The sequence below is a fragment of the Paroedura picta genome, chromosome 13, assembly GCF_049243985.1.
Source record: "Paroedura picta isolate Pp20150507F chromosome 13, Ppicta_v3.0, whole genome shotgun sequence".
Lineage (NCBI taxonomy): Eukaryota > Metazoa > Chordata > Lepidosauria > Squamata > Gekkonidae > Paroedura > Paroedura picta.
In genome coordinates, this window is record NC_135381.1 from 2,493,153 (window position 1) to 2,517,968 (window position 24,816).

Here is a 24,816-nt window from a genome sequence, read left to right on the forward strand (position 1 = left end):
GGGAGGGGAGTTGGTTCAGCAGCAGAATCTTTGCTTGGCATGCAGAAGGTCCCAGGTTCAATCCTCTCTGTCTCCACTTAAGGACCAGGCAATAGGTGATGTGACAGACCTCACTCAGAGACCCTGGAGAGCCAAAGGTCTGATACAGTATAAGGGAGCATCCCCTGTTCATGCCCTGAGGCCCCCAGGCACCAGGCTGAAGACTCCCGGCCTAGCTGGCCACTTCCGACTGATTTGGTATAAGGCAGCTACTGACATTTAACAGAGCACGCAAAATTAAAAATAAAAGTGAAATGAAATGAAAATAAGCCATCTGTCAGAAGAATGTAAAATGTAATACAAAATGTAACATATACTGCCCTGAGCTATTTAGGAGAGTGGTACAGAAATTTAATAAATTAATATCAAATTTTTAAAAAATGCATATTAATAAGTCACACAAATACATGGATCTCAATCGTAAATTTTACTGAGAGTGCCTTAGTGCAGTGGTCCCCAACCTTTATTAGGCTGGGGACCGGCAGGGTATTGGGTCGCGCCCGCAGGGACCGCGCCCGCGCGGGCCACGCCCATGCTTCGGGCCGCGCCCGCAGGCCGCACCCGCGAGCCGCGCCCGGCCGCGCCCGCGGGCCGCACCCACAGATCGGAGCCGCGCCCGCCCGCGCCCGCAGGCCGCACCCGCAAGCTGCGCCCGGCCGCGCCCGCGGGCTGCACCCACGGATCGGAGCCGCGCCCGGCCGCGCCCGCAGGCCGCACCCGCAAGCCGCGCCCGGCCGCGCCCGCGGATCGGGCCGAGTGGGCGCGGCCTGCACGGGCGCGGCCCGGCCCTGATTCCCTCTCCCTGCCCTCCCGCAGTAAGTAGCTTCCCGGGCCGCAAACTTGCGGCCTGGGAAGTTTTTTACTGCGGGGGGGGGCGGGGAGGGGGAGCCGCGGCCCGGTGCCATGGCCTTTGCGGCCCGGCGCCGGGCCGCGGCCCGCAGGTTGGGGACCACTGCCTTAGTGGAAATACAAAACACAATACCAACCTGGCACACTTGAGAGATGTGAAAATTAATCCCCACCCCTCATATGAATATATTGAAGGGACTGTGAGGACTATCATCGCCTTACTGAATAAACAGGAAAAGCTGTCGAATGAGTTGCCAAAAATGAAACCACCAGATCTGGAATTTTTTGCATTTTATTTACACCTGAGGGGTAAAAGCTGCAAGGCCAATGCCAGCTAATCCTGTGAACCAGCAAATCACCACCGTGCAGGACTGTCAAACCCTCCTCAGCAGTCAACACAAGGGCCTCAGCGCTCCAGCTTCCGTGTAAAGATGAACAGTTGTCTTGTTAAGAACAGATCACCAACAGACGTGCAGGTTTTGCCCTTGGAATCATCTTTGCAGAGGAACTATGTTGCAACTTGTGAAGAAGAAAAAACGAGAACAAGGAATTCTTTTGTTTTATTTATTTATTTATTTATTTATTTATTTATTTATTTATCATACTTATATACCGCCCTCCCCGGAGGCTTAAATGCTCAACCCACCTTCCATTCTTTAGGAGAGTCAAAAAGCATCCACAGCCAATGACGTAAAAATGACATACAACATACATGTAGGAAAAATTGTCAACAAAGCATATCACACATTTGCATCTGCAGGACTATCAGAAGTGTCAGGCCCCTCCAGACTAATTTTCTTTGTTGCTTCCATAACAATAATGGTATCCTATCTTTCTGCTATACTCGAATCTACTTTACATTTTTATTCTATCAAATGTTCTTGAGTCTGCAGTTGTCTTTGACTGGCCCATGACCAAATCTTGCTGGCCTCCATGGTCCCCCAAGTATGGCATCGTGGTTAAGAGCAGCGGCTTCTAATCTGGGGAGCCAGGTTGGATTCCTCGCTCCTCCATATGCAGACAGCTGGGTGACCTTGAGCTTGTCACAGCCCTGATAGTGCTCCTGACAGCAGTTCTGTCAGAGCTCTCTCAGCTTCACCTACCTCTCAGGGTGTTTACTGAGGGGAAAGGAAAGGGAAGGCGACTGCAAGCCGCTTGGAGACTCCTTCCAGCAGAGAAAAGCGGCATATAAGAACCAACCCTTTTACTTGTAATCTGTTCTTCTACTGAAGTCCAAGGCAGCTACCCTCTGAAACTGGGTAGGAGATTTTTGGAATACTTACCCCAGAAGTCCTTTGCCAGTCCAGCGCTTCGGTGTGAGCCCCAGATGCATCCGTTCCCCTCTGCGGAGCACCGTCACACTTAATGATCTCTGGTGGGGACAAAAGTAATATGATAAATGTAGAGAAATTTCTTCTTTTCTTGCCAGGTTTTTTCCACTTCCTTAGTATTCATTTGGAGAATTTGGAAACAGCAATATGAAAAGTTGAACCAGCAATCACTAAAATCACAGCATCAGAAAGCCACTAGAACACATCAAACCAGCACCAAGCCAGAACAGTTTTAGCCAAGTTCCAGAAGGCAAAGAGTGAGGGGAGGGAAAATATTCCAGGGAGGGAATTCCTGAAACCATAGTCAAGTTTTGTCCTGTATATTTGCCAGCCTCATTCATGGGAACTGTAGGAGGTGCCCTCTGGTAGAGCTGGCCTAGGGTCCCAAGTCATTCAGAGTTTTAGAACTCTGTATCAGTACTTTGAATTGGGGACCAGAAACTAACTGGCAAACTGCAGGCTAGATGCAGACTAGATCAGTGGTCTGCAACCTGTAAAAGGTTGCAGACCGGCAGCAGCAGGGAGGGCGACTGCCTGGCCGTGCATTTGCGGCCCTGATTCCCTCCCCCACCCACAGTAAGAAGCTTGCTGGCCCGCAAGCTTGCAGCCTGGAAAGTTTCTTACTGGGGGGGGGGGGGGCGGGGAGAGGGAGCCGCGGCCCGGTGGTTGGGGACCACCGGACTAGATCACAGTCATCTCTGCAGATTCCACCTGCAGCCTTTGCAGCCACATTTTGGGCTAGTTGAATATTCTGGGCGTTCTTCAAAGGTGGCTCCAAGCGGAGCACTTCCGAGTAATCCGGCTGGGCATTCCCAAGGAATGTGTGACAGATCATCTGAAACCACCAAGATGCCGAGGGCCAAAAGCTTCCTGCCCTGCTTGTGAGCATACCAGAAGAACCAGCTGGTCACTCCATATACCTCTGGTCTGAGCTGGCAGGATCATCTTCGTTCTCTTGAAGCGTCACATCAATCAGTCTTGCAAGTAAATGCAAAAACCAGCACGTATGACAGGCTGGGGGATGGCTATCCAAACCAGGTGGGCCTTGTGCTCTGCCCAGGGCATAAACCTTTGCCAAGAGAACCGCAACCAAACCCCACGATAAACACTAAGACCAAGGGTTTCCAGGAGGCAGCTCACCCCTTCGCTGTGCTGCACGACCGTGGCAATGTTCTGGATGGACTGGAAGTTGCGTGTGTTCACAGAGCCAAACTCCACGATCTCATCGTCCACTTGCAACCCCTTCAAGAGAGGAGGAGGAACCGCATTCGTGTCACTGGTGTCAAAACGGCTGCCAGGTCACAGCCCACATTTTTACCATTTACTGGATTTGTTTCCAGGCTCAGGGTGGAGAGTAACATCTTTTACAACAAAGTTAAAATCACGCTAAGAAAACTATCCAATACATAAGTAAATCTCAGTCCTGAAAGCTCCGCCTCAATAGATCTGGGTGGGGTGGGTCTTTGGGGGCAGGGGGGATGTAGTTTGTCTGTGTGTCCTGGCTTGAGCCATATGCCTGGTGGGAGCCGTTTTGCAGGCCCTGCGGAATTTGACAGCTCTGTCTCTGCTGGCACCGCATCCCACCAGACCGGGGGCCCTGGTCAGAGGCAGCTGCATTTCTTTAGGGCCAGAGACTACCAGCCTATTAACATTTGTAGATCTGAAAATTCATTTGAGGGAATACTGGGAGAGGCAGTCCCTTATATATGCCGGGCCCTGACCGCAGAAAGCCTTAAGGGTTCAAACCAACCTGGTGGATTTGATCTGGAATTCAACCGGCAATCAATGCGACCCAGTAGGGATGTCAAAGCAAGAGATGAACAGGGGTGGTTTGCCATTTCCTGCCTCTGCGTGGCCACATGGGACTTCCTTGGTGGTGGCCCACCAAGTATTAATCAGGGCTGAATCTGCTCAGCTTCCAAGGTCTGATCAGATCGGGTGGTTTCCCATTGTCCGCCTTTGTGTAGCAACCTTCATCTTCCCTGTTGATCTCCCATCCAAGTACCAACCCAGGGCCATCCCTGCTTAGCTTCCAAGACCTAACAGGATCAGGCTAGCCTGGGCCAACTCAGAGAGTGAGACTATCAGGGGGGGCTTTGGTAGCCAAAGGAGGTGGTTCCCAGGGCCCACCAGAGGAAGAACTTGCCGACATGCTGGCCGGAGAGCCTGGGGTGACGGCGTTCACCCTCGCGAAAGGAAGAGGTGGGGCCTCACTCTGGCTCCTGGCCTCGGCACGAGCCTCCGCTTCGTCTTTTTCACGCTTCTCCTTCTCGTGGGCGTGCAGCTGGTGGAGGGCCTGTTCCACCTCCTTCATCAAGGCTTTGTGATCGTTCTGCAAACCTGCAAACAGAGGAGCACCCATAGCCTTAAGAGCTGCCTCCTGAAGGCCACGGCAATGCAGAACCAGGCCAGCCGGCCTCTCGCAAACCTGAACCCTTCTTGGCTGCTCGACTGAGGATATCTCTGGTGCCGTGATTAACACGCTGAATTCATGGCCACAGGAAGTGGTGGCAGCTACGAACACAGGCACCATCAAGAGGGAATTCGATAAAGATTTGGAGCCAGTGGCTCTTAGCCACAAGGTATGGGTGGAACACTCTGTCTCCTTGGTGCTTGGTGGAGTTGGTCATAGAGGCAAGAAGCAGGCACTGATGCCGACCCCTTGTTTGTGGACAATTAGCCTTGCTTGGGCAATACTGCTAAAACACATCCATGTTCTATGAAACCTGTCTTGGAAGTCACAAGGGCTAGGATCCAGTGAAGGAATAGTCAATGATGTGAGTCACTTTGCGTCTCCATTGGGGAGAGAGGTCACGGTACAAGCAAAACAAATAAATAATATTTATTAGTCTTCTTCCTACTTTCATTCCTCCTCCTGCCCAGTTCAATTTAATCCTCACCCCCAGGTCAATCTGAGGACAGATTACCCACAGATGATGTTGTGCCTTGCCGTCCGGACTTGGTAGACGTCAACGTCGGCACGTGGATACCCTTCAACATCCACCAGTGGCTCGTTCATCCCAACACCTTTTTGCTGCAGGAAAAAAAATACACAGATTTGGAGACCTTTTTCAAAGGGAAGAAGCATCTCATTTTAAAAAGAAATGGTTGTTCAGTGCCTTTCTGCTGCAGCTCGACCCTAAAAGTTCAAAACCAACCTTCTATTGAATCAGCAACTGGCCCATACTTATGACAGAGCAAGGGATCTTCTACGTGCACACTACCACACCATGGCTTCTCCACGAGCCCCTCACGGGAACACACATGGGCTTCACACACAGATTTCTGCAACGGAGCAACAACCCCTCCCCCCAAGCCCATCTCTTTCATACTATCTCATCAGCCATGAAAAAGCTCCTTAAGGGCACTTTGCACACAAACCCACTAAATAACACACTTTCCATTCACTTTGCACCTAGATTTACTGTGCGGAAATGTCGCTGGAGTGGACTGAAACTGCATTCTTTAGCATGCGTGACAGCACTTTAAGGAACATTATCTACATTTGCGTCTTCTCTTTGTGGCATTTCTCTGCCACAGACCCAAACACTTTCTCTTCAAATACAACAGCAGGAAGATAAACCCATAGAAAGCACACACAAAGCTGCTTTTCACTAATTTAGGGAGCAATCTTAAACAGATTACTCATACACAATCCCTGTTTTATTTATTCAGGTGGGTCGCTGTGTTGGTTTGAAGCCACAGGGGAAAGGTTGAAACCAGTGGCACCTTTAAAACCAACGAAGTTTAATTCTGGTTATAAGATCTTGGTGCACACAAAAGCTCATACCCAGAATTAGAAGAGCTGGTTTTTACACGCTGCTTTTCACTACCCGAAGGAGTCTCAGAGCAGCTTACAATTTCCTGCCCCTCCTCTCCCAACAACAGATACCCTGCAAGGTAGGTGGGGCTGAGAGAGCTCTGTGAAAACTGTGACTGGGCCAAGCTCACCCAAGCTGGCTGCATGTGGACGAGGAGGTGAGGAATCAAAACCCAGTTCTCCAGAGTAGAACCCGCCACTCTTAACAACTATCTCAAGCTGCCTTCGTTGGGTCTTAAAGGTGCCCCTGAAATCCAACCCTGCCCTATGTCATTCAGTGGAGGTTGACCCCCCCCAAAAAAGATTTTAAGCTTGCACCTCCAGCAATGTTTTCATTTTGCTGCTTCTGCAACTAAAACAACCAGCCTCTGCAGCAGGCCACAGCAATGTATAATTCTGCAAATCCTAAAGACTTGAGATGCACAAAGCCCAGCGCCATGCCCTCCCGGGTGCCAACAACAGAATGGAGATACCTGGAGATATTGGGGGTGGAGTCTAAGTTGGGGGAGGGGATTGTGGAAGGGAGAATTTCAATGAGGTATAATGTCATAGAGTCCAACTTTCAAAGCGGCCATTTTCTCCCGGAGAAGTGATCTCTGTCGCCGGGAGATTTCCAGCCGCCTCCTGGAGGTTGGCACCACCCCTCCACAGGCACTTACATCTTCCAGCACTTCATAATAAGCCTTGATCTGGGCCTCGATCTCATCCTTCTTCTTCAGCAGCTGCTGCACCTCGCTGACCGTCAGCGCCGTCGAGACCCCGGGCTCCTGCTGGGACATTTGCACGGAAGGGCTGCTTTGCAACAGAGCGCCTTGCAAACCCCCGTCACTACGGAGCGCCAGCGCGGCCAAAATTGCTCCGTCACAGCAGGCGACGCTCCCCCAGCCCTTGCGGAGACGCCAAAGAGGCGGGGCTTGCAGCAGCCTATGGCAGCAGAGCGACGCGGGAGAAGCGAGGGGCGGGGCTAGCAGAATCAGGGCGGGGCCAAAATCCAAGGGAAGCCGCCTTATTGGAAGGATGGAGGGCTCGCGCGCCTGCGTGTTTAGGGCTCGCGGCAGCCGGGGGCAATTTGTACGTGTGAATGGGTGGGCGCGTTTCCTGCGTCTGTAAAGCGCGTCGTCTCTAAAAGGAGCCCGTGGATGCATTTATGCTCGGGGAGGTTCATTCAGGTGCGCGTGGAAAGCCCAAGAGGGAAGAAATGCAACAATGTAAAATCAGAACTGATTTGGCTTGCCAACCTCCAGGTGGTGGCTGGGGATGACTCGAAATTACAGCGAATCTCCAGGCGACAGAGATCCGTCAACCTGGAGGGAGTGGCTGCCATTCTCAGCCTCTTTGGGGCCATGGCCTTTTTAGGAGCTCTTTCCTGCTGGTTCCAGAGACCTCCGGCAAGCGAAATACAACACAAACAGACAAAAAAACGGGAAACGTTTAAAAAAGACTGTATGAAATTGAATTCGACCAAGAGAAGCACCAGCGTTAATTCTCCCCCCCTTGAATGCATTAATTCAAGCACACACCAAGCAGATAAATTGTTTCTTTTTCTTTCACCTTTGAAAGTCAAACTTCCTAGCAATTAATTCCATCACACGTGACACCTTTTTTCAGTCTGTGTGGCCCCCTTCCAATGTTCAGAATGGCACCTTTAGAGTGGAATTATGGCATTATTGACGAAGTCCCGCCTCTCCCTAAGCCCCGCCCATCCCCAGGCCCCACCCCCAAAATCTCCAGGCATTTCCCAACCCCGAGCTGGCTACCATACTGGGAGGACTGGTTCTGTGGCTGGTGGGGTCTCCACACACGAGCTCCTGGCTCTACTCAGGTTCCGGGAGTTTTTTATTTCCTGAGTGCCGCTCAAGCCCTGCTGTTGCCAGATCTGATGCTGCTTCAGTTCTGGGAATGTTTGCGGACAAACTCTGAAATCAGGGCGCTTCTGCCGCTCCGGTATCAATCATTAGCAGAAGCAGACCTCTGGGCATCTGTTTGTACTTTAACAATTCCCAGAATTGTTAGTTGGCAGACACAAAGGTTTACTGCTCCCCTCCTTCTTATGTGTTCTGGCCCTGAAAAGCTAAATTGTATAAGTAACCAAATGAGCTAGTTCATCATCGAGGTATCACATGTTGTCCTGCTTGGTACGTGGCTGCTTTCAGGCTCGAAATGTGACCAGGTGGGGGATTTAAAACGCATATTTTGTTCTCTGGCAGTTATTGTAACAACCTTCTAAAGTCTATTTCTGACACTTTAACAACGTTCTAAAATCTATTTTTTCCTTTTCCCTAAAATAGGCTCACAACTGAACAATGAAACGTGCAACGGGTGCTAGGCTGGGGGGCCCTTCGGGCAGATCCGACCTTTCTTGGCCTGAAATCCAGAAGGGACGCCTGCCAGCCTGAGTGAGCAATGCTGAGAGCAAGAGAGACCAGTAGTCCGCTTTGGTTTCAAGCAGAGTCAAATTTTCTCAACTGTGTTCAATTAATTCTTTCATAGTTCTTGCTGCCAGCTGGCACGCACCCTAAAATCCAACAAATATGTTTTTCTCTCCAGCCTCTCCCTCCTCCCCTTCCACCCCTTTGGGGATCTCCTCCTCCTCTGATGAAATCTCTCCTGAGATTTTCGCCATCCTCCCTCTGAATGGCCACATCCACCAGAGTCACTTACATAATGAATAGGAAATAACGGGACCCAAATTAACTCTCAGGATTGTGCAACAGGGTGAATTTAACTACACCTTTGGGGTCATGCCTGCTGGCTCTGAAAGGCAGACTTGATACCAGTGGGACAGACTGTGCAGTCTTCCAAGGACAGCCCAGATTGGCCCCAGAGTCATCCCTCGTAGTCCCATAGAAATAAAAACATAGATTGTGCTGCATTCTCTGCATTCAGAAAATGGCATCTGAATCAAGCCAGAACTGGCTGGAAGAAACAGGCCAGGGCCAAAATGTGTGTCACGGACATCCTTGAGTGTCAGCTAAATTGTCATTATTTCAAAAGAGGGCCTCCTAGGGAAAAGGACCCTGACAACATTGCTAGAAAAGATCCTGCACTTACCCAGCCTTTTGATAGCTACATTCAAATTCCCCAGAACTCTCCTCAAGGGATCAGGCTAGGCCTGCCCATGATCACCTGTCATCAATGCAGGGAAGTGGCCCCTGCTCCATCTAAGTTGGAAAGGTCTACAGCCTTTCTCAACGTTTTTTATCATTGAAAAACCTTTGAACCGTTCTCCAGGCTTTGAGAAAGCCCAGAAGTGGCGCAATCACATTTGATCCAAATACGTTTGGGAAGCACAGCTGTGGCCATGCCCACCTGGGGCCCTCCCCACCCCCTCCAGGTCCATCATTGGGCATTCTTCTTGCGGTGGGTGGATTTGACATGACCATATATGGCCGTATCACCCGATAAATGTTTAACACGTTTTAAAAATATATACAAAATTAATGAACACCCACCCATCCAGGATACGCTTCCAGGGTTTCAATAAACTCTGGTCTGCTTAGACCGAGAGGAGCACTCAAGGATCTTTTTCCCATCCCCTACAGCCAGTTTCTTCAGCCTGGGAACTTCTGCATACCAGGCAGAGGCTCTACCACAGAGCCACGGCCCCTCCCCAGCAATGGACTCACACCTAGTTATACTGAAGCTGACCACTGGCCCATCAAGGTAGTATTGTACCACTCAGACTGACAGCAGCTCTCCAGGTTCTTTCAGGTAGAGGCCTTTCACATCACCTGTGACCAGATCTTTATTGGAGATACCGGAGATTGAACCATGGACCTTCTAAATACCAAGCAGATCCTCTGCTGCTGAGCCACAGCCCTTCCCCTTTCCTGCCTCCCCCCCCCAAGCACAAATCTGTCACCGCTATGTCAGATTTATACATTGCCTTTCAAACATCTGCTTCACACACACGGTCGCCATATTTCTTACGACAGCCCTGCAACGCGGGCCTGCGTTATTATCCCCATACTGGCATGGTAAGAGAGGTCTTAAGGAGAACATGGCTGGGGCGAGATCTGAATCCAGGGCTTCCCTGCACACGCTAGACCTGTGAGTCTCTCCTCAGCCCCTGTCATTTGTGGTCAACTGCTGAGCGTCAGCAAATGCTCTTGGGTTAATGTGTTTCAGATTCCTTTCTGGGGAAGGTGGAGCCTGGGAGGACCGCTATATCTAAAGGGCTCCAAGCAATCCCCCCCTCTCTCTTGCTTTCTTGTTCTGTTTCTTGTTGCTCTTTTTCTGCTCTTGCAGACAGAGGAAAAATGGTGAGGGCCTTTCTTAACTGTGATTTTCAAAGTTGTTGCTGTCACCCAGCACAATAAAATAAAATAAAAACCCTCTAAATGGAACTCTGGATCTTCTGACGATACTGAAAATCTATTTCCTGAACAGGGATTTGGGGAGGAGGGTATCATTCGTGGTCCTTAATCATCGCATGTTACGGCTTGGTGAATATTTGTATGTACTGAGCTAAAGATACTTGTTTTTCTGGCAGTTTAACCTTTCTAGTAGTGTCTGTAGAATTTGGTATTAGGTTCCTATTGATACAAATGGTGCTCATTGTGGGGTAAAGTTTTCTTCCAAATTAATTCAAACACTAACCTCTCTGTTATGTCCTGTCCTCATGCTTTTCCCCTAGACGTCTTACACCGACAAAGGAGAGAAGGTAAGACCAAAAGGTTACTAAGCATCGTGGCGGTCTCTAATCTGCAGAGCTGGGTTTGTGTCCCTCCTCCTCCTCCTCTCCTCCTCCTCCACAGGCTGCCAGCTGGGTGATCTTGGGCCAGTCACAGTCCTGATAGAGCTGCTCTCACAGAGCAGTTCTCTCAGAGCTCTCTCAGCCCCACCTCCCTCACAGGGTGCCTTGGGTTGGGAAAAACGAGATTTTAGGATTGGGACGGGGGAAGGAGGAAACCGGGGCAGGGAGGGGCCTGGGTGGCACAGAAAGCCGTGGAGTCCACCCTCCAAAGCAGCGGAGTTTGAATTCTGGGCGCTGCCCAGGGCCCACCTGGGGGTTGGCGACCATCCCCAAAAGCCCCGGCTTCCCCGCTGGTGGGGTGGCGGAGTAACAGGCTGCCCTTCCCTCTCTCTCTCTCCCGCAGCCAGCGAGCGGCCGCTTCCTCCACTTCCACTCGCTGACCTTCTGGGTGGGCAACGCCAAGCAGGTAAGGGGGCCAATCGGCGGGTGCGGGGCCCGGTGTCCTGGGCGCCTTTGAAGTTGGGGGGTGTGGCCGTGCTGTCCCGGCCGCGGTCTCGGATTGGAGCCGGCCGGGGGCGGCGGCATTTCTGGCTGGGGGGGTTTCCTGGGCTGCCGGGATGCGCCTGGGGTGTGCATGGCTGCACGACGCTCTTTGGACCGGTGATGCAAGAGGGACCTCCGAGCAAGCTCTTTCCCAGCCCGTCTAATGGAGAGGCCGGGGATCGAACTGGGCACCTGCTGCATGTCAGGCGGAGGCTCTGACGCTGAGACACGGGGCCGAGCATGCCTGTGTGTCTACCTCAGTTTTTCTCAACCTTTTTCCCACTGAGAACCCCCTGAAACATTCTTCAGATGGGCTGATCCTGTGGAATATGGTTGGGAAACATGCCTGTGGCCCCCCTCCAGTCCCAACACTGGCCATGGGGGGGGGGGGAGAACAGGTTGACAGGACTAAATATGGGCATAAGGTAAAGGTAAAGGTATCCCCTGTGCAAGCACCGAGTCATGTCTGACCCTTGGGGTGACGCCCTCTAGTGTTTTCTTGGCAGACGCAATACAGGGTGGTTTGCCAGTGCCTTCCCCAGTCATGACCGTTTACCCCCCAGCAGCAAGCTGGGTACTCATTTTACCGACCTCGGAAGGATGGAAGGCTGAGTCAACCTTGAGTCGGCTGCTGGGATCGAACTCCCAGCCTCATGGGCAGAGCTTTCAGACTGCATATCTGCTGCCTTACCACTCTGCACCACAAGAGGCTCATTAAATGGGCATATCACCCAATAAATGTTTAACACATTTTAAAAGTATATAAAATTAACTCCCACTCATTTGGGAAACCCTTCCAGGGCTGTCAACCCCCCCCCCCCCGGGATTTCACAAAGCCCAGGTTGGGAAAAACTGATGTGCAGCCCCCTAGCCTCATTCCTGTGCTGGGCAAAGGCCTCTATGGTGCAGTGTTCCCCAAGGAGCCATGCACTGCCTCAGGTCTCGGGCCCACTCCCCTGGCCACTATCCCAGTGTCAGTAAGTGAATGTCTCTGGTCAGAGTCTGGTTCAAAGACTCAGGCAGGTCGGTCAGAAGCAGCAGCAGAAAATTAGCAAGTCAGCATTCCTCTGTTAGTTCTCGTTACAAATAGACCTCAGTGGGTATTTCTCTGTGTAACAAGATTTAAGGATATCGTGTCAGGCTTTTGCTTATGAGCATATTTATCTGCATTATAGTAATTTATACACTGAAGATTAAAAAAATGCAACAGACTTGTTCATGGCACTATGGAATGCATAGAAGAATGCTGAGAGGTTTTTGCATGTTGATGCTGCTGTTGAAATACCCAGAGTACTAAAGCATATCTACCTAAAAGACCACTACTTTGAAGACATCGCATTGAAATTGCACAAGAGTGCAATTTCATGTATCATATTGTTTAGCCCACCCAGTTTTTTCCCCCTGTGATGCTGTAATTGCTGTGCATCCCGTGTGTGTCCGGTTAAGTATACAAGAGCAGGGCACAAACAGAAACTGGCAGTTTGGGAAGGTCGGTTGTCCTGAATGCCTGAAGCCCGGTGAGCTGTTCAGCTGTAGGAGGGGTTTCCCTCCCCTCTCATGGGGGAAGGGGAGCTGCTGCTTTGGCCAAACACCTGAGCTTCTTTGCTTGTATGTGTTTTGAAGGCTGCATCATTTTACTGCAACAAAATGGGCTTTGAAGAGATGGCCTACAGAGGCCTGGAAACCGGAAGCCGCGATGTGGTCTCGCACGCCATCAAGCAGGACAAGGTAGCTGGTGCTCGCTGGGCAACACTCTGGGTCCCTGTCTCCTTCCAAGGAGACCTGATGGGCAGCCGCGAGGGTAACTGACTGCCTTGATAGCTGGTGGTTACTGAGGCCCTATCTGCGTGCCCCCCCCCCATCACTGCACACAGGAAGCAGGGTGAACTGGGGGGCAACAACAGACCCACAACAACCCTGTCAGGCTGAGAGTGACTAACCCAAGGTCACCCAAAGAGCATCCTGGCAGGGTTCGGATTTGGATTCAAATTTGGGTCTCCCATAGCGAAAGTCCAGCGCTCTAGCTGCTCCTCCTTACTGGCTGCACTAGAAAATTAAACAGGTTGTTATTATATTTCCAGAGTATCTTTGTCTTCTCCTCTGCTCTCAACCCAGGAAATCAAGGTAAATTTGAAGTCCCGCATTTATGATTTTAAAGGAGATGATCAAATCCTTCGTTTTCAGTAGGGGTGGGGGGTGAGATGCAAGTTTAAGCTGGGCATGTGGCTTAGCTGACTGGTTTTTAATTGTCTTCCGTACGACTATTTTATATATGTAAATAAATTATTTACATAATTGTATGCGCATATGTTTCTGATCTTGTAATGTTGCATCGGATTGACCTAGGGAGTCAGGTTTTGCAGGGGATAAAAGCAATCGGCAGGTGCCAGCTGGCTTAATAAGTACAGACAGAAGTAGCCATATCCCATGGAAACCAGAACAGGAAAACACAGATTCTGTGACTGGAACAAAATAAGAAAACTATCTAATTGCTTCTTTGGTAGAGTCCATTTGGCTTCCAAATGTCAGATGGGGAAAGTGGTGTCGTAAATTCTCTAGGAGAAGCCCCCTGTGCAGGTTGTGGACCTACGCTTGTCAGGGCAGCAACTACAAAATCCCGATCATACACGCTGTGTTTAAAAAGTCCCTGCCGTTTATCCATGATGCTTTAAGACCCATTAAGCCACCATAGAGGGCCTGGTCTCTCCCTCCATTTCTAGCCAAGGCAACCCTCTGCAAAGTCACAAGCAAGGCAGGAAGCCCATGCCTCTCCCCTGGTTTTCCTGTCCTGAGGTATACTGCCTCTGAGTGGGGAGGTTCCATCCGTCATGGCAAATGGCTTTTGATGGATTTCTCCTCGCTGAGATTACCTGCCATGTCTTCTGCTCTCTCTCGTCGTGCAGAAATGGGCTCGCACTTAGTGAAGCACGGAGACGGAGTCCGGGACATTGCCTTTGAGGTGGAGGACTGCGATTTCATCGTGCAGGTAAGCCACCAGTGAGGAATCTGCGACTCCAGGCTTTGCTACCAGGATGCTTGGTCCAACCGGCACTCTTCCTTCCTTCCTTCCTTTCTCCTCTGTTCAGAAAGCGAGAGAAAGGGGAGCTGTGGTGGTAAGAGAGCCCTGGATAGAGCAAGACCGTTTTGGGAAGGTGAAATTTGCAGTTGTTCAGACGGTAAGAAGGGGGCGGGGGGGCACGATCCTTTATTCAGCTTTTAAAACCCACTTAAGAAATGACATTTTTGCAGGGAAGGCCCTGCGTACCTAATCTCAGAAATCCTTACAACATGGTAGGCCAGTACTATTCTCTCTGTACTTAATTATTCAATGTCTAGACCGCCCTTCCTTTGTGAGCTCAGGGCAGTTTACAAGATGCATAATAAAAACAATCCTAAAAGCAACCTTTTGCAATGAGTAAAATTATTTAAGTGATCACAATGATATAAATCCTGTATTATAAATTCACATTCCTGGCTCTTATTCACATTCCCATAGGAGTTACAGAGCAAAATAACTGGCATTTTGTGTGAATATTAGCGTGTCTTTGCTGGATCCACAAGTAGTGCTTGGGTTTTGGGGTTAGGGAGATCCTTGGGGCGAGGGTTGCTAGCTTCCAGGCAGGGCCTGGAAATCTCCCAGAATTTTATCTGATCTCCAGACATCAGTTCCCCGGGGGAAAGTGGCTGCTTTGAAGGGTGGGTTTGGTGGCATTTATACCTTTCAGTTCCTCCCCTTCCCACTTTATACCTCTGCAATCTCCAGGGATTCCCCGACAGAGGTGGCAAGCCTAGCTAGGACTCCACCTTACCCAAGACTCGGGCAGCCACTTTTTCAGAAGAAAACTAGTAGAGCCTCCTTGTGCTGGGAAAACAATTTCCGACCATTTGGTCAAAACACTTTGGTGGGGAAGGGGAGGGATCAGGGTCAGGCAGGCACCAGACTTTGGTGAGTCTCTGTGGATCTGCAAAGACTCCCATTAATTTTACGGACCAGAACCAGAACTGCCTCCAACCTGCGCCCTGTATCTCCCTCTCTCCAGTATGGAGACACCACCCACACCCTTATTGAGAAGCTGGACTACCGGGGCCTTTTCCTGCCTGGCTTTGAACCGCCTCTCTTCAAGGACCCGCTCCTGAAAAGCCTGTAAGTGCCAAGAGAAGACGCCCGTTTTCAAGGTGGCAAACTGACGCCCGTTCCACACAACTGATGGGGCAGCGGGGCTTAGATCTGCCACGTCCTACTTGCTCTTCAACGGGCTGCAGCAGGTCCTGCCCCGGCCAGGGTGGCTCAGATTAGCTCAATCTCGCCAGGCCTCCGTTGGCCCTGCTTAGTGCTTGGATGGGAGACCACCATGCAGAGGCAGGCAAGGGCAAATCACCTCTGTTCGTCTCTTGCTTTGGACACCCTACGGAGTTGCCTTAAAAGGGCTGCCGTTTGACTGCAATTTCGCCTGCCAGCCTCGCAAGATGGCAACAGTCACGTCTGGTTTGGAAGAACAGCGGCCTGCTTTCCGAACCCGAAATTTCCACAGTTCTTGTTGCTGTTTTCTTGCCAGGCCGCCTGGAGGACTGAACTTCATTGACCATGTTGTGGGGAACCAGCCGGATGATGAGATGCTCCCAGTGGCAGAATGGTGAGAAATGGCTGCTACATATCAGCTTAGAAATCAGAATGGGGAAGCCCACCTTTGCACTTTCTGCTGCTTTGATGACTTCTTGGTCTGCAGAGGGTTCTGGACGCTGGCCAGGAAGTTCTTTGTGAGGGAGGTGGTCGCTCCTGGAGAGTATGCCACAAATGCCGGTGATTGTTTTCCTTCCCGATCTGGACCTAAGTTTGCCTTCCCTGCATCTCCTCAGGTACCAAAAGAGTCTCCTGTTCCACCGCTTCTGGTCTGTGGATGATAAACAGATGCACACAGAGTTCAGCGCTCTGCGGTCGATCGTGGTGGCCAATTACGAAGAAACCATTAAAATGCCCATTAATGAGCCGGCTCTGGGCAAGAAGAAGTCTCAGATTCAGGTACCAAAGTCAATTTTCCTGGGTCCTTTGCTAGTCACCCCGATTAGCCCCACCTCAAAGGATCTGAGGGGAAAGCACTTGCTTGAGTTGAAGTGGTTCTTTATGCCCCTTGCCTGTGTTTTTTGTGTTTTAGGAATACGTCGACTATTATGGAGGACCTGGCGTCCAACATATTGCCCTGAATACCTTGGACATCATTTCTTCTGTAAGGCTTCCTGGCGTCTCCCTCCCGCAAACAAACCACACATCCGTTGGAGGGGCCTCTATTGTGTTAACAGCCCTGTTTGGTTGCAGATCACGAACCTGAAGAAACGAGGCATGGAGTTTTTGTCTGTCCCCTCCTCATACTACCAGCAACTGCGGAAGAGGCTACAGTCAGCCAAGATTAAGGTGAAGGAGAACATCGACAAACTGGAGGTGAGTTGGCTGAATATTATGTTTTACTGAATCGTTGAAGATTTTATGGTCAGCTGGTCGTTGTGGGTTTTCTGGGACGTGTGACCATGGTCTGGTAATTTTAGTCCCTGATGTTGCGCCAGTAACTGAACAGCAATGGTTCATCAGGTAAGTCAGGCAAGACCTTAACTGATGGATTTGCTAATGAACTCCACTCATACACAGTTTCTAATGGACTTGATAATTAATTTTACCCAGAAATAGGAAAGGTGCTTCCTAGTTCTAGTTCAGCCCCTGGGATACTCCCAGAGAAGATAGGAATATGATGCTTTTCCACCCCCCCACCCTGAGAAGTAAGTAAAATGCCCAGCAATTGTTCATACACTCCACACTTTAGCACAGAGAGATTCCCTAAGGCCTTATGCTGCCTCATAGGTTGGGGATCCTGAGGTTTAGTGCTTCTGAATGTGGAGGTTCCTCTATGAACAGAAGAAGATTTTTGCTGGATCAGACTCCATGTCCATCTAGTCCAATATTCTGTCTCACGTAATGGCCAATCAGTTCCTCTGGAGGGCCAGCAACAGGACACGGAGGCTGAGGCCTTCTTCCCCTGATGTTGCCTCCTCACTCTGGGATTCAGAGGTTTAGTACTTCTGATGGAGGTTCTCCTCAGTCACCAGTAGCCAGAGATAGACCTCTCCTCTATGAATCGGTCTAATCCCCTTTGGAAGCTGTCTATTCCTGCATTCTCTGGCAGTGAAAGCCACATTGTAATCCCTCTCTGTCCAAAGTAGTATTTCCTTTCCTCACAGTTCTGTGCTATAGTATTTTGGCCATCACTTTCCTGAGCGAGCCCTAAGAAGAGGGAGGCAGAGGGAGAGGGTGGCCAGCAAAGGAGAAGGGGGCAGGAGCTGGACGGAGGGGGGAAATGGGACCTGCTGTCAAAGGAAATTCTTTAATGAGCCTTATTTTTTCCTTTGAAGGAACTCAAAATCCTCGTGGACTTTGACGAGAAAGGATATCTGCTCCAGATCTTCACTAAGCCCGTTCAGGACAGACCGACTGTCTTTCTCGAAGTCATTCAGCGTCACAACCACCAGGTCTGTTGGGCATCACAGGTTCTTTCTAACCTGACTAAGTGTGATAGCAGATGCACCCCAAGTTGTACCACATAATTTTGGGAGAATGTGGTTTCATGTGCATATTTTCATTGCTACATTAGTAAGATGGTGTTTATAGCTCAAGGTCCTGCCCAGGCTAATGCCAAGGAATTTAGGTGTATAGTACGTCAGGTAACCTGAAGGTAGACATTCAGTTCACACCTGGCAAGAGTGTTGTTGAGATGGAAACAGGAGCAGTCTGTTTTCCCTGGACTTGGGATGAGCCGTCATTTACGCTAGTAGTCTGCCAGAATTTCACGGTCCCTAGTCAGTATTTCTTTGGTCCTTTCGATTGATTTGTGCCTTACTGCAATCACAATGTTATTGCTGTAAGCGAACTTCCTGGATACTGTCTTGGGAACATCAGACATGCATGGATTGAAAAGGACTAGACTAGAACACGGACCAAGCCCTGGGGTAGACTGTCATTCAGTTCCTGTTACTTGCTAATTGACTGACCTATAATAATTCAGAAAGTCCGACTGCTCAGAAAGAAATCACGTCTGCTGTTGTGCTAATTGTGTTTCTCTCTTGATGGTAGGGGTTTGGAGCAGGGAACTTCAAGTCTTTGTTCGAAGCCATTGAAGCAGACCAGGATGCCAGGGGAAACCTCACGGTCTTGACACCCAATGGAGAATCAGAGTCCATGTAATTTTGCATCGAACGGCTAGTTATAACAATTGATTTAAAAAAAAAAACATTGCAGAGAAAAGATTAGGAGAATTTCTTCCAACAGCACATACATATCTATTCTGATGACACTTCCTCTGCACTATTTAAAATTTTTTAAAATCAGTACATTGAAGCAGGGTTAGTTGGTAGCCTGTATAGATGAACCTGGACCCAAATCCCCCCTCATCTCTTCCGATGTTTGCAGAAAGAACTTTGCTTCCCAAACTGCTTGAATTTTATTCCATTGTGGTTATTTTTAAATACAGTTGAAGCAAAGCATACCTTCCTACAACCTCCGTCATCTGGAAGCAAACTTGTGTGAGAGGCAGGAGATGACAACCTGTCATGGGCACTTATACACTGCGTCCCAGAGGAACAGGGACCAATTTTTGACACTTCATGCAGGTCCTCATCCTGGAAGATTGGTCCTACCGTCAAGCTGGTGGTCTTCGTGCAATCCAGAAAGGGAAGTGAGTTCTGAGTAAACATGACTGCCTTACAAAGTCATGGAGCTCAGAACTGGGGCTGAAAACAATAAATTTATCAATTTCCTTCCCAAGAGTTTTGAAAAGTCGAAGAATGTTCTCTCTCTCGTTTATTGTGTCCGGATACCTACAAGAAACAAAACAGCAGTCTCTTGAGAGGCACTTGTGACATTGAGTTATTTCTAGAATACTTATTTTACTTCATTTATACCCACCTTCCTTCCCAGTAGAGGCCTAAAATGCCTTATGATATTCTCAGTCTCCTCCATTTTATGCTCCCAGCCCTGTAAGTAAGGTTACTTACCTCCAAGGTAGCACTTGGAGATCTGCTAAGACAGATGATCTCTAGATGGCCAAGATCCATTCCCTGGGAGAAAACGGCTGCTTTGGAGGATGGACTCTGTGGCACCATACCCTGCTGAGGTCTGCCCTCCCCAGGCCCCACGTCCAGGTATTTCCCAAACCAGAGCTGGCAACCCTACCTGTAAGGTAGGATGGGGCTGTGAATGTGTGACTGCTCCAGAGTCATCCAGCAAGTTTCCAAGGCAGAGCCGGGATTCAAACTCAAAGCTCCCCCCACCCTGACCTCACAGGCATCTTTCTCCTTAATGCATATTCAGATCTTACAATCCTTGTTAATAATTGAAATTAGTCCCCATTGTGTATTCTTGCGTGCTGACAGAGGCTTTTATAATTTATGAGAAATGAATGAATCAAAAACACAGGTTTTCTGTAAGAAAAGTCAGTATATTTATGGTTTGCTTTATAAAAGTTACTATAATACAATGGTACATAGTATTCAATTCACAAAAAAATATGAACAAATATGTACAGCATGACACACCCACAACAAAAAGAAACACGTTCTTCAAAACAAGGTACATACTGATGACAGAGCCTAGATGCACAGAACAATCTTAAATTTATACAGTTGTTTGAACAAAAATCTTTTAAAATTCTAATTCTCAAAAGTAGAGATTCAATTTTTTTCCAAAGGAACAAAAAAAGCAGATGTTTATTGCAAACCATTTTCCTTCCCCCTTTTAAAGGAGGTTGCACTGTGCATTAAACCACTCTTTCTAGAGAATCCAAGAGCTGGGATCCAGGTCGGCGGGTGGGGTGGGGGGGGGGAAGTCTCCCCTCCACGTTTTCCTTTTCAAGAACCACCTCCTGAATTTAGAACAGCTTTTCCTTTCCTCCCTCAGATAGTTGTCTTGATCCAGCGACTCCGGTGTGGAGGCGAGAGCTCTGGAGCTTCTCAGGAGCAGGACCTGCTTTGGAGCTCTTGCTCCCACGGAGCTCCAGATCATTTTGCTTCTACAGATACTATGTTGGTAATCATGGAGGAAAGTTATAAAATAGAAGATTAAATTTGGGGGGGGGGGGATCAAGTTGCAGATCTGCTTAAATACATTTTAGGTTGTCATTAATAAGACTATACACATTCTTGTCTGAAATAAATAGATTTGCACGTTAAGGTATCAGAAAGGCAAATTTAAAAAAAAGCCTCAAATTTGGCATTTTTTTAAACCTTCAGCTTCTTAATCTTTCTAAGTTTGCTCTACGTATTTGACAAAAAAGTTCTTGTGTACAGAATTTACATTATACATAGCTTGACACAAGCTGTAAATGTGGCCAGCGGTCTCCCCTCAGAGCTGCCCCCACCTCCATCTGTCACTCTAGTCAGGATGTTTCATGCTGGCACTTAAAAAAACAACAAAAAACCCCCCAAACTACAATTGTCACTTTAAACAAATTATTTACATGCTCTTGAAGTACAAAGGAAACAGCCAAAAAACCAAATAGAACAAAAATCAACATGTTTCTACAAGAAACAGTGTTTGAAGAGAAGAGTCTGAACAGTTGCCTATGTACAGATGATGTGTCCAACTTCAAATTTTAGCTTTTTTCTCTTTTTTTTTAAAAAAAAAGGTTTCCATACAGAAATGCATTGAAATGATCCCTGAAAATAGGTCACAAATGATAGAACTGAAAGAACTTTTCATCAGAGTTTTAAAAGTATTTCATGGCATAGAAATAAGCTGCTTTGCTGGGTAGAGCTGGTTCCCTCCCAAACTCCCCATGACTTATACCCTCAGTTTGGAAATGGTGGTGATGGGCGGGGGGGGGAGGGGGGGAGAAGAAATTATTGTGAAACCAAACAAGAAAGGGACACAGGCAGGCTGGGGTTCCAAACCCAGAGGAGGTGGCAAGGCAACGCCAGTGGAAGCCAGGTTGAAGTCATCCCATGAAGCCCAAGGTTTAGGAGGAGATGGGCAACAAGTTGGCACTCTGTTGAGAATGGGGCCAGGTTCTTCAGCAGATGTATTGCAACCTTGAGAAGGACATTCTTCATTTCATGAAGACAAAGTGCTCCCTTTTCTGGAGTGGGCCAGCATAACAGACCGTTTTCAACCAAAAGCCCCCCCCCCCCCCCCGCTTAAACCCAGGGCCTTGCAAGGAAGAGGTGCCTACCCAGGTCTGAGAGTCCACTTGTTCTTTTGTTTTACACGAGTGCTATTCTGCAAAAGAAAACATTACCACACACCTACTTCCCCAAGCTTCTGCAGGTTTTCCCCTATGCACTTCTTCTCTTTCGCTGCTATTATAGTACGTGAAGGTGTGCCAGACAGAATGTGAGTCTCTGTGTTAGTGTGACAACTGCTGTTCCAGGAAGTTCTGGCCAAGATTAACCAGCTGAATTATGGTGGCAGCTTCTATTGCCCTACTTCCCAAAGAATCTGCAAAGAACTTCTCTCGTGCCAGCAACCACACGCATTCTCAGTGGCACTTGTGCAGGAGAAACTCCTGGCGGATCACAGGACATAAACAGGCCAGTAGATTACAGACAGACAAGGGCATTGGTTCTGAAACCAGCAACACACGGCCTTCTCGGAGACCAGAAGTCTCAAAAGCCACACCACGGGCACGCCAAGAGGAGAAGTCTGTTAGAAGGAAGACAAGAAGCTAGTTCAATTCAACCAAGGCCTTGCAAATCCCCACCTGGACCCCCCACACTTACAGAGCAGTCTGCCCACCTGAGCAGACGAGGTCTTGGGAAACAATCCTGCTAGAAGCAGATGGTGGCTCATACTCATTTCAGAAGGCCTGGTTCTCTCGGCCCTTGGGAATTAGAGCATGGCGCTCTGCCCCGCTATATGCGCTGCGGGTGGGAGTAGCAAGCGGCCATGTGTATAACATCAGGGAGAACTTGCGACCAAAATTCTCCTGTCTCAATGGGAAGTGGAATAGGAAAACCATTGAGACCACATGTGCCACAGAAAACCAAATCGTGCTCCGTGGGATGCTCAAAACAGTATTCAGATAGGCTCTACTTCCATAATTTCCTCTCTGTCAGTTTTAAGGACAGCCAGTTTTGAAGACCAGTCAATTCAACTAAATAGCACAAGTCTGAATCGATAGCAGAAGTGGGGGAGTATCTCAAAATTGCCATAGCAGGGCTCAGTTTAAAGGGATGCCCTGTGCAAGCCATGACAAGCCCTGGCAGAAATCTCCAGCCTGCCCCCAAACACCACCTTGTTCTCCCTTCGCAGCTTGTACTGTGTGCAAAAAGATCCAGCTTCCACCCAGCTTGTGGCCTCTTTTTTCAGTCTCTGCTTCACATTTTTTAAAACATTTTTTCCTCCCCCCCAAAAAAAGAAAACTAATGAGGAAAAGATAGCAGCATTGTACAGAAAGAGGAACGTTTCCAAACAATAAAAAGGTACCTTACTCTACTCATGAGAGCCACACTGTGTGGGACTGAGCAGAGGCAGCGGGAGGGTGGAGAGGGAGAGTGTTCTGACTTCAGGTGCCAGAGGAGGGAGGGGAAGGAGCGGAAGATGAAAAGCACCAGCAAAGTGGAAGAGTCCACATGTGCGTGTCTGCTGCCTGCATGTCCCCTGCTGCCACAGGACTGCCAAATGGCCTTTCTTCTCTCTCGTTTTCCTTTGTCTTCTTCTTCTTCCTCCTTTTTTTTTTTTGGCAAAAAGTGCAACCACCCTTGGTTACCACAGTTCAGACAGAACCAATGCGTGGCAAAAAACCTTGGGTTTAATTCAGGGTCCCTCTGCAGTTCTCGGAGCCACAAAGACAGGGGATCTTGACATCCTCAATGGGGAATTTGTAGTCATAGGTTATTTCCTCGTTCACGTTAATATACTGCTTCGAGTAGATGACTATCTTCTTTTGAGACTCCACTGTGATGACTTTAGCATAACAATTTGGCTAAAGAGACAGAATTTAAATGAAATTAACAAAAATCAAAAAAGAGGTTTTTATTGGCTTTATCTAAATTTGGGATCCACCAGAATAAAAATGGGAGCAAGAGGAAATAAAATACTCTGAAAAAAAAACATGCAACTGAAAATATATTCTTCATATTTTTCAACATACACCTGAGAAGCACGGCTAGAGATTAAGAATGGGTTCAAAATCTTAAGTGACTAGATCACTGACAAATATAGGGAAAGCAGAGCAAGCTAAAGGATCAGGAGCATGCAGGCTGTCAAAGGACATGTACTAGACTGAGGTTTCTTCCTGTCCCACTGAGGAGACAATACAGAACCCTAACAGCACCAAATGTCTATTGCAGCAAGAACTTTGGGTGCTGAGATGCTCCACAGAAAGGCAGGTAGTACCACTATTAAACTATTATACACATATTTCAGATAAGAGTCATGCCAGAAAGTCTGTCTGTTATGGGGTTTTGGTTGCTGTTAGGGGTTTAACAGGACTTACTTATACCTGGTGGTTAGGCCAAGGAATACTTACATTGCAACTGTGATTAATAAATCGGGCAAAGTTTCCACACTTGGTTGCATCTATGATAGTGTCGTGGTCAACGCGGAACATATAACTACTCCCGATGCCTTCGTCTTCATAGCGTTTCTCTCGCATGTCGGCAATTACCTGCAGAGCAAGGCGAAACAATGGTCTGGGGCCGCTTTCCAAGGGTAAACATGTTCAAACCAATCGGCAGCTTCACTTCTATGACTACTTTGCCATTTCCAAAACCCTCCCTTGCTAAAAAGCAGCACAATTTCCAGGTATAAAAGACAGAGGGAGACACTTTTCCACAGGCAAGAGTAGGTCTGCCCACTGGAGATAAGGCCGCAGGCTGGTGCAGGAGAGGAGGTGTCCTGCCTGCTATGGGCTGGGTTTGTTTTAGAGGTGTTCTAGATCTGTGCAATATGGGTATTTTGCCCCTCCCCCCAAACACAGGTCCATTAAAGTCACACTTAAGCTTTTGGATATTCCTCTTTGCTTCCCTTGAGGCTGACATTGGCCAAGGCTGCCCAACGGAGAGAGATCTGAAGTTGGGTCTTCCCCACCTCTAACCTGAACTCTTTAGGCCAGAGAGGCAGGGCTGGGATTCTGCCCCTGCTGAGGTTTTGGGGGTACCAATGACGGCCAGCCAGCCTTCCCCCACTGGAGACCTGGGCCGCATTTCCGGGTTTACCTGCCGGATGTTCTGGCCCACGTACTCGATCACCATCTCGTCAGCAGCGATGGGCTCCATTGCAAACAGTCCCCAGTCATGAATGTGGCTCTTACAGAATTTTAGTTTTTTCTTCCGGAACTATTCAGGGACAACACAAACAAACAGACAGACACCACCCCCATGAGTCATCTGCTAGAAAGTGAGCATGACATAGGGATACCCAGAGCCGGGCTCGCAATGCAGTATACAGTGACATTTTAGCACAGTGAATCCAAAGAATCCTCATTTATTCATACTTTAATTTATTGACTGCCCCTCCGTACAAGCAGGCTCATGGTAGTTTACAACATAAATATGCAATA

General features: G+C 48.7%; 3 protein-coding genes across 4 annotated transcripts in view; 1 reads left to right on the top strand and 2 right to left on the bottom strand.

The window, feature by feature from the left end:
• Positions 1-1,164: 1,164 nt before the first annotated feature.
• PSMD9 (proteasome 26S subunit, non-ATPase 9) lies at positions 1,165-7,932 on the bottom strand. Of its 2 annotated transcripts, XM_077307649.1 has the most exons (7): positions 7,797-7,932; positions 6,699-6,809; positions 5,151-5,253; positions 4,366-4,559; positions 3,360-3,461; positions 2,172-2,260; positions 1,165-1,407 (listed from the first exon to the last, which is right to left on the bottom strand). In XM_077307649.1, the coding sequence occupies exons 1-7, from the start codon at positions 7,797-7,799 to the stop codon at positions 1,380-1,382; spliced, it is 630 nt and encodes a 209-aa protein (XP_077163764.1). In that variant the 5' UTR covers positions 7,800-7,932; the 3' UTR covers positions 1,165-1,379. The 2 variants fall into 2 exon arrangements, with proteins under 2 accessions (XP_077163764.1, XP_077163763.1); XM_077307648.1 differs by lacking the exon at positions 7,797-7,932 and having other exon boundaries at positions 6,699-7,199.
• A 2,255-nt stretch (positions 7,933-10,187) lies between these two features.
• Positions 10,188-19,106, top strand: HPD (4-hydroxyphenylpyruvate dioxygenase). The gene is made up of 14 exons (XM_077307646.1): positions 10,188-10,301; positions 10,676-10,702; positions 11,139-11,201; positions 12,902-13,006; positions 13,360-13,402; positions 14,182-14,264; positions 14,365-14,454; positions 15,319-15,422; positions 15,835-15,912; positions 16,136-16,298; positions 16,432-16,503; positions 16,593-16,715; positions 17,678-17,794; positions 18,396-19,106. The coding sequence occupies exons 1-14, from the start codon at positions 10,299-10,301 to the stop codon at positions 18,504-18,506; spliced, it is 1,182 nt and encodes a 393-aa protein (XP_077163761.1). The 5' UTR covers positions 10,188-10,298; the 3' UTR covers positions 18,507-19,106.
• A 3,940-nt stretch (positions 19,107-23,046) lies between these two features.
• Positions 23,047-24,816, bottom strand: part of SETD1B (SET domain containing 1B, histone lysine methyltransferase) — a 50,862-nt gene continuing 49,092 nt past the window's right edge. Inside the window, exons 16-18 of the mRNA XM_077307645.1 lie at positions 24,473-24,592; positions 23,785-23,922; positions 23,047-23,238 (exon numbers count right to left, since the gene is read on the bottom strand). Coding sequence (XP_077163760.1) covers positions 23,065-23,238; positions 23,785-23,922; positions 24,473-24,592 — 432 coding nt within the window. The 3' untranslated portion in view covers positions 23,047-23,064. The remainder of the gene's footprint in view (positions 23,239-23,784; positions 23,923-24,472; positions 24,593-24,816) is intronic.

Bases quoted from the DNA above. Each gene is read 5' to 3' on its own strand.
- PSMD9 (XM_077307648.1), bottom strand. From the start codon at position 7,184: ATGCATCCACGGGCTCCTTTTAGAGACGACGCGCTTTACAGACGCAGG. The intron at 4,560-5,150 runs GTGGGTAATCTG...CTCTGTTTGCAG, and splicing joins GGCAAGGCACAACATCATCT to GTTTGCAGAACGATCACAAA. The intron at 3,462-4,365 runs GCAAGTTCTTCC...CCTCTCTTGAAG, and splicing joins GCTCTCCGGCCAGCATGTCG to GGGTTGCAAGTGGACGATGA.
- HPD (XM_077307646.1), top strand. The intron at 15,913-16,135 runs GTGAGAAATGGC...GCATCTCCTCAG, and splicing joins ATGCTCCCAGTGGCAGAATG to GTACCAAAAGAGTCTCCTGT. The intron at 16,504-16,592 runs GTAAGGCTTCCT...GTTTGGTTGCAG, and splicing joins CCTTGGACATCATTTCTTCT to ATCACGAACCTGAAGAAACG.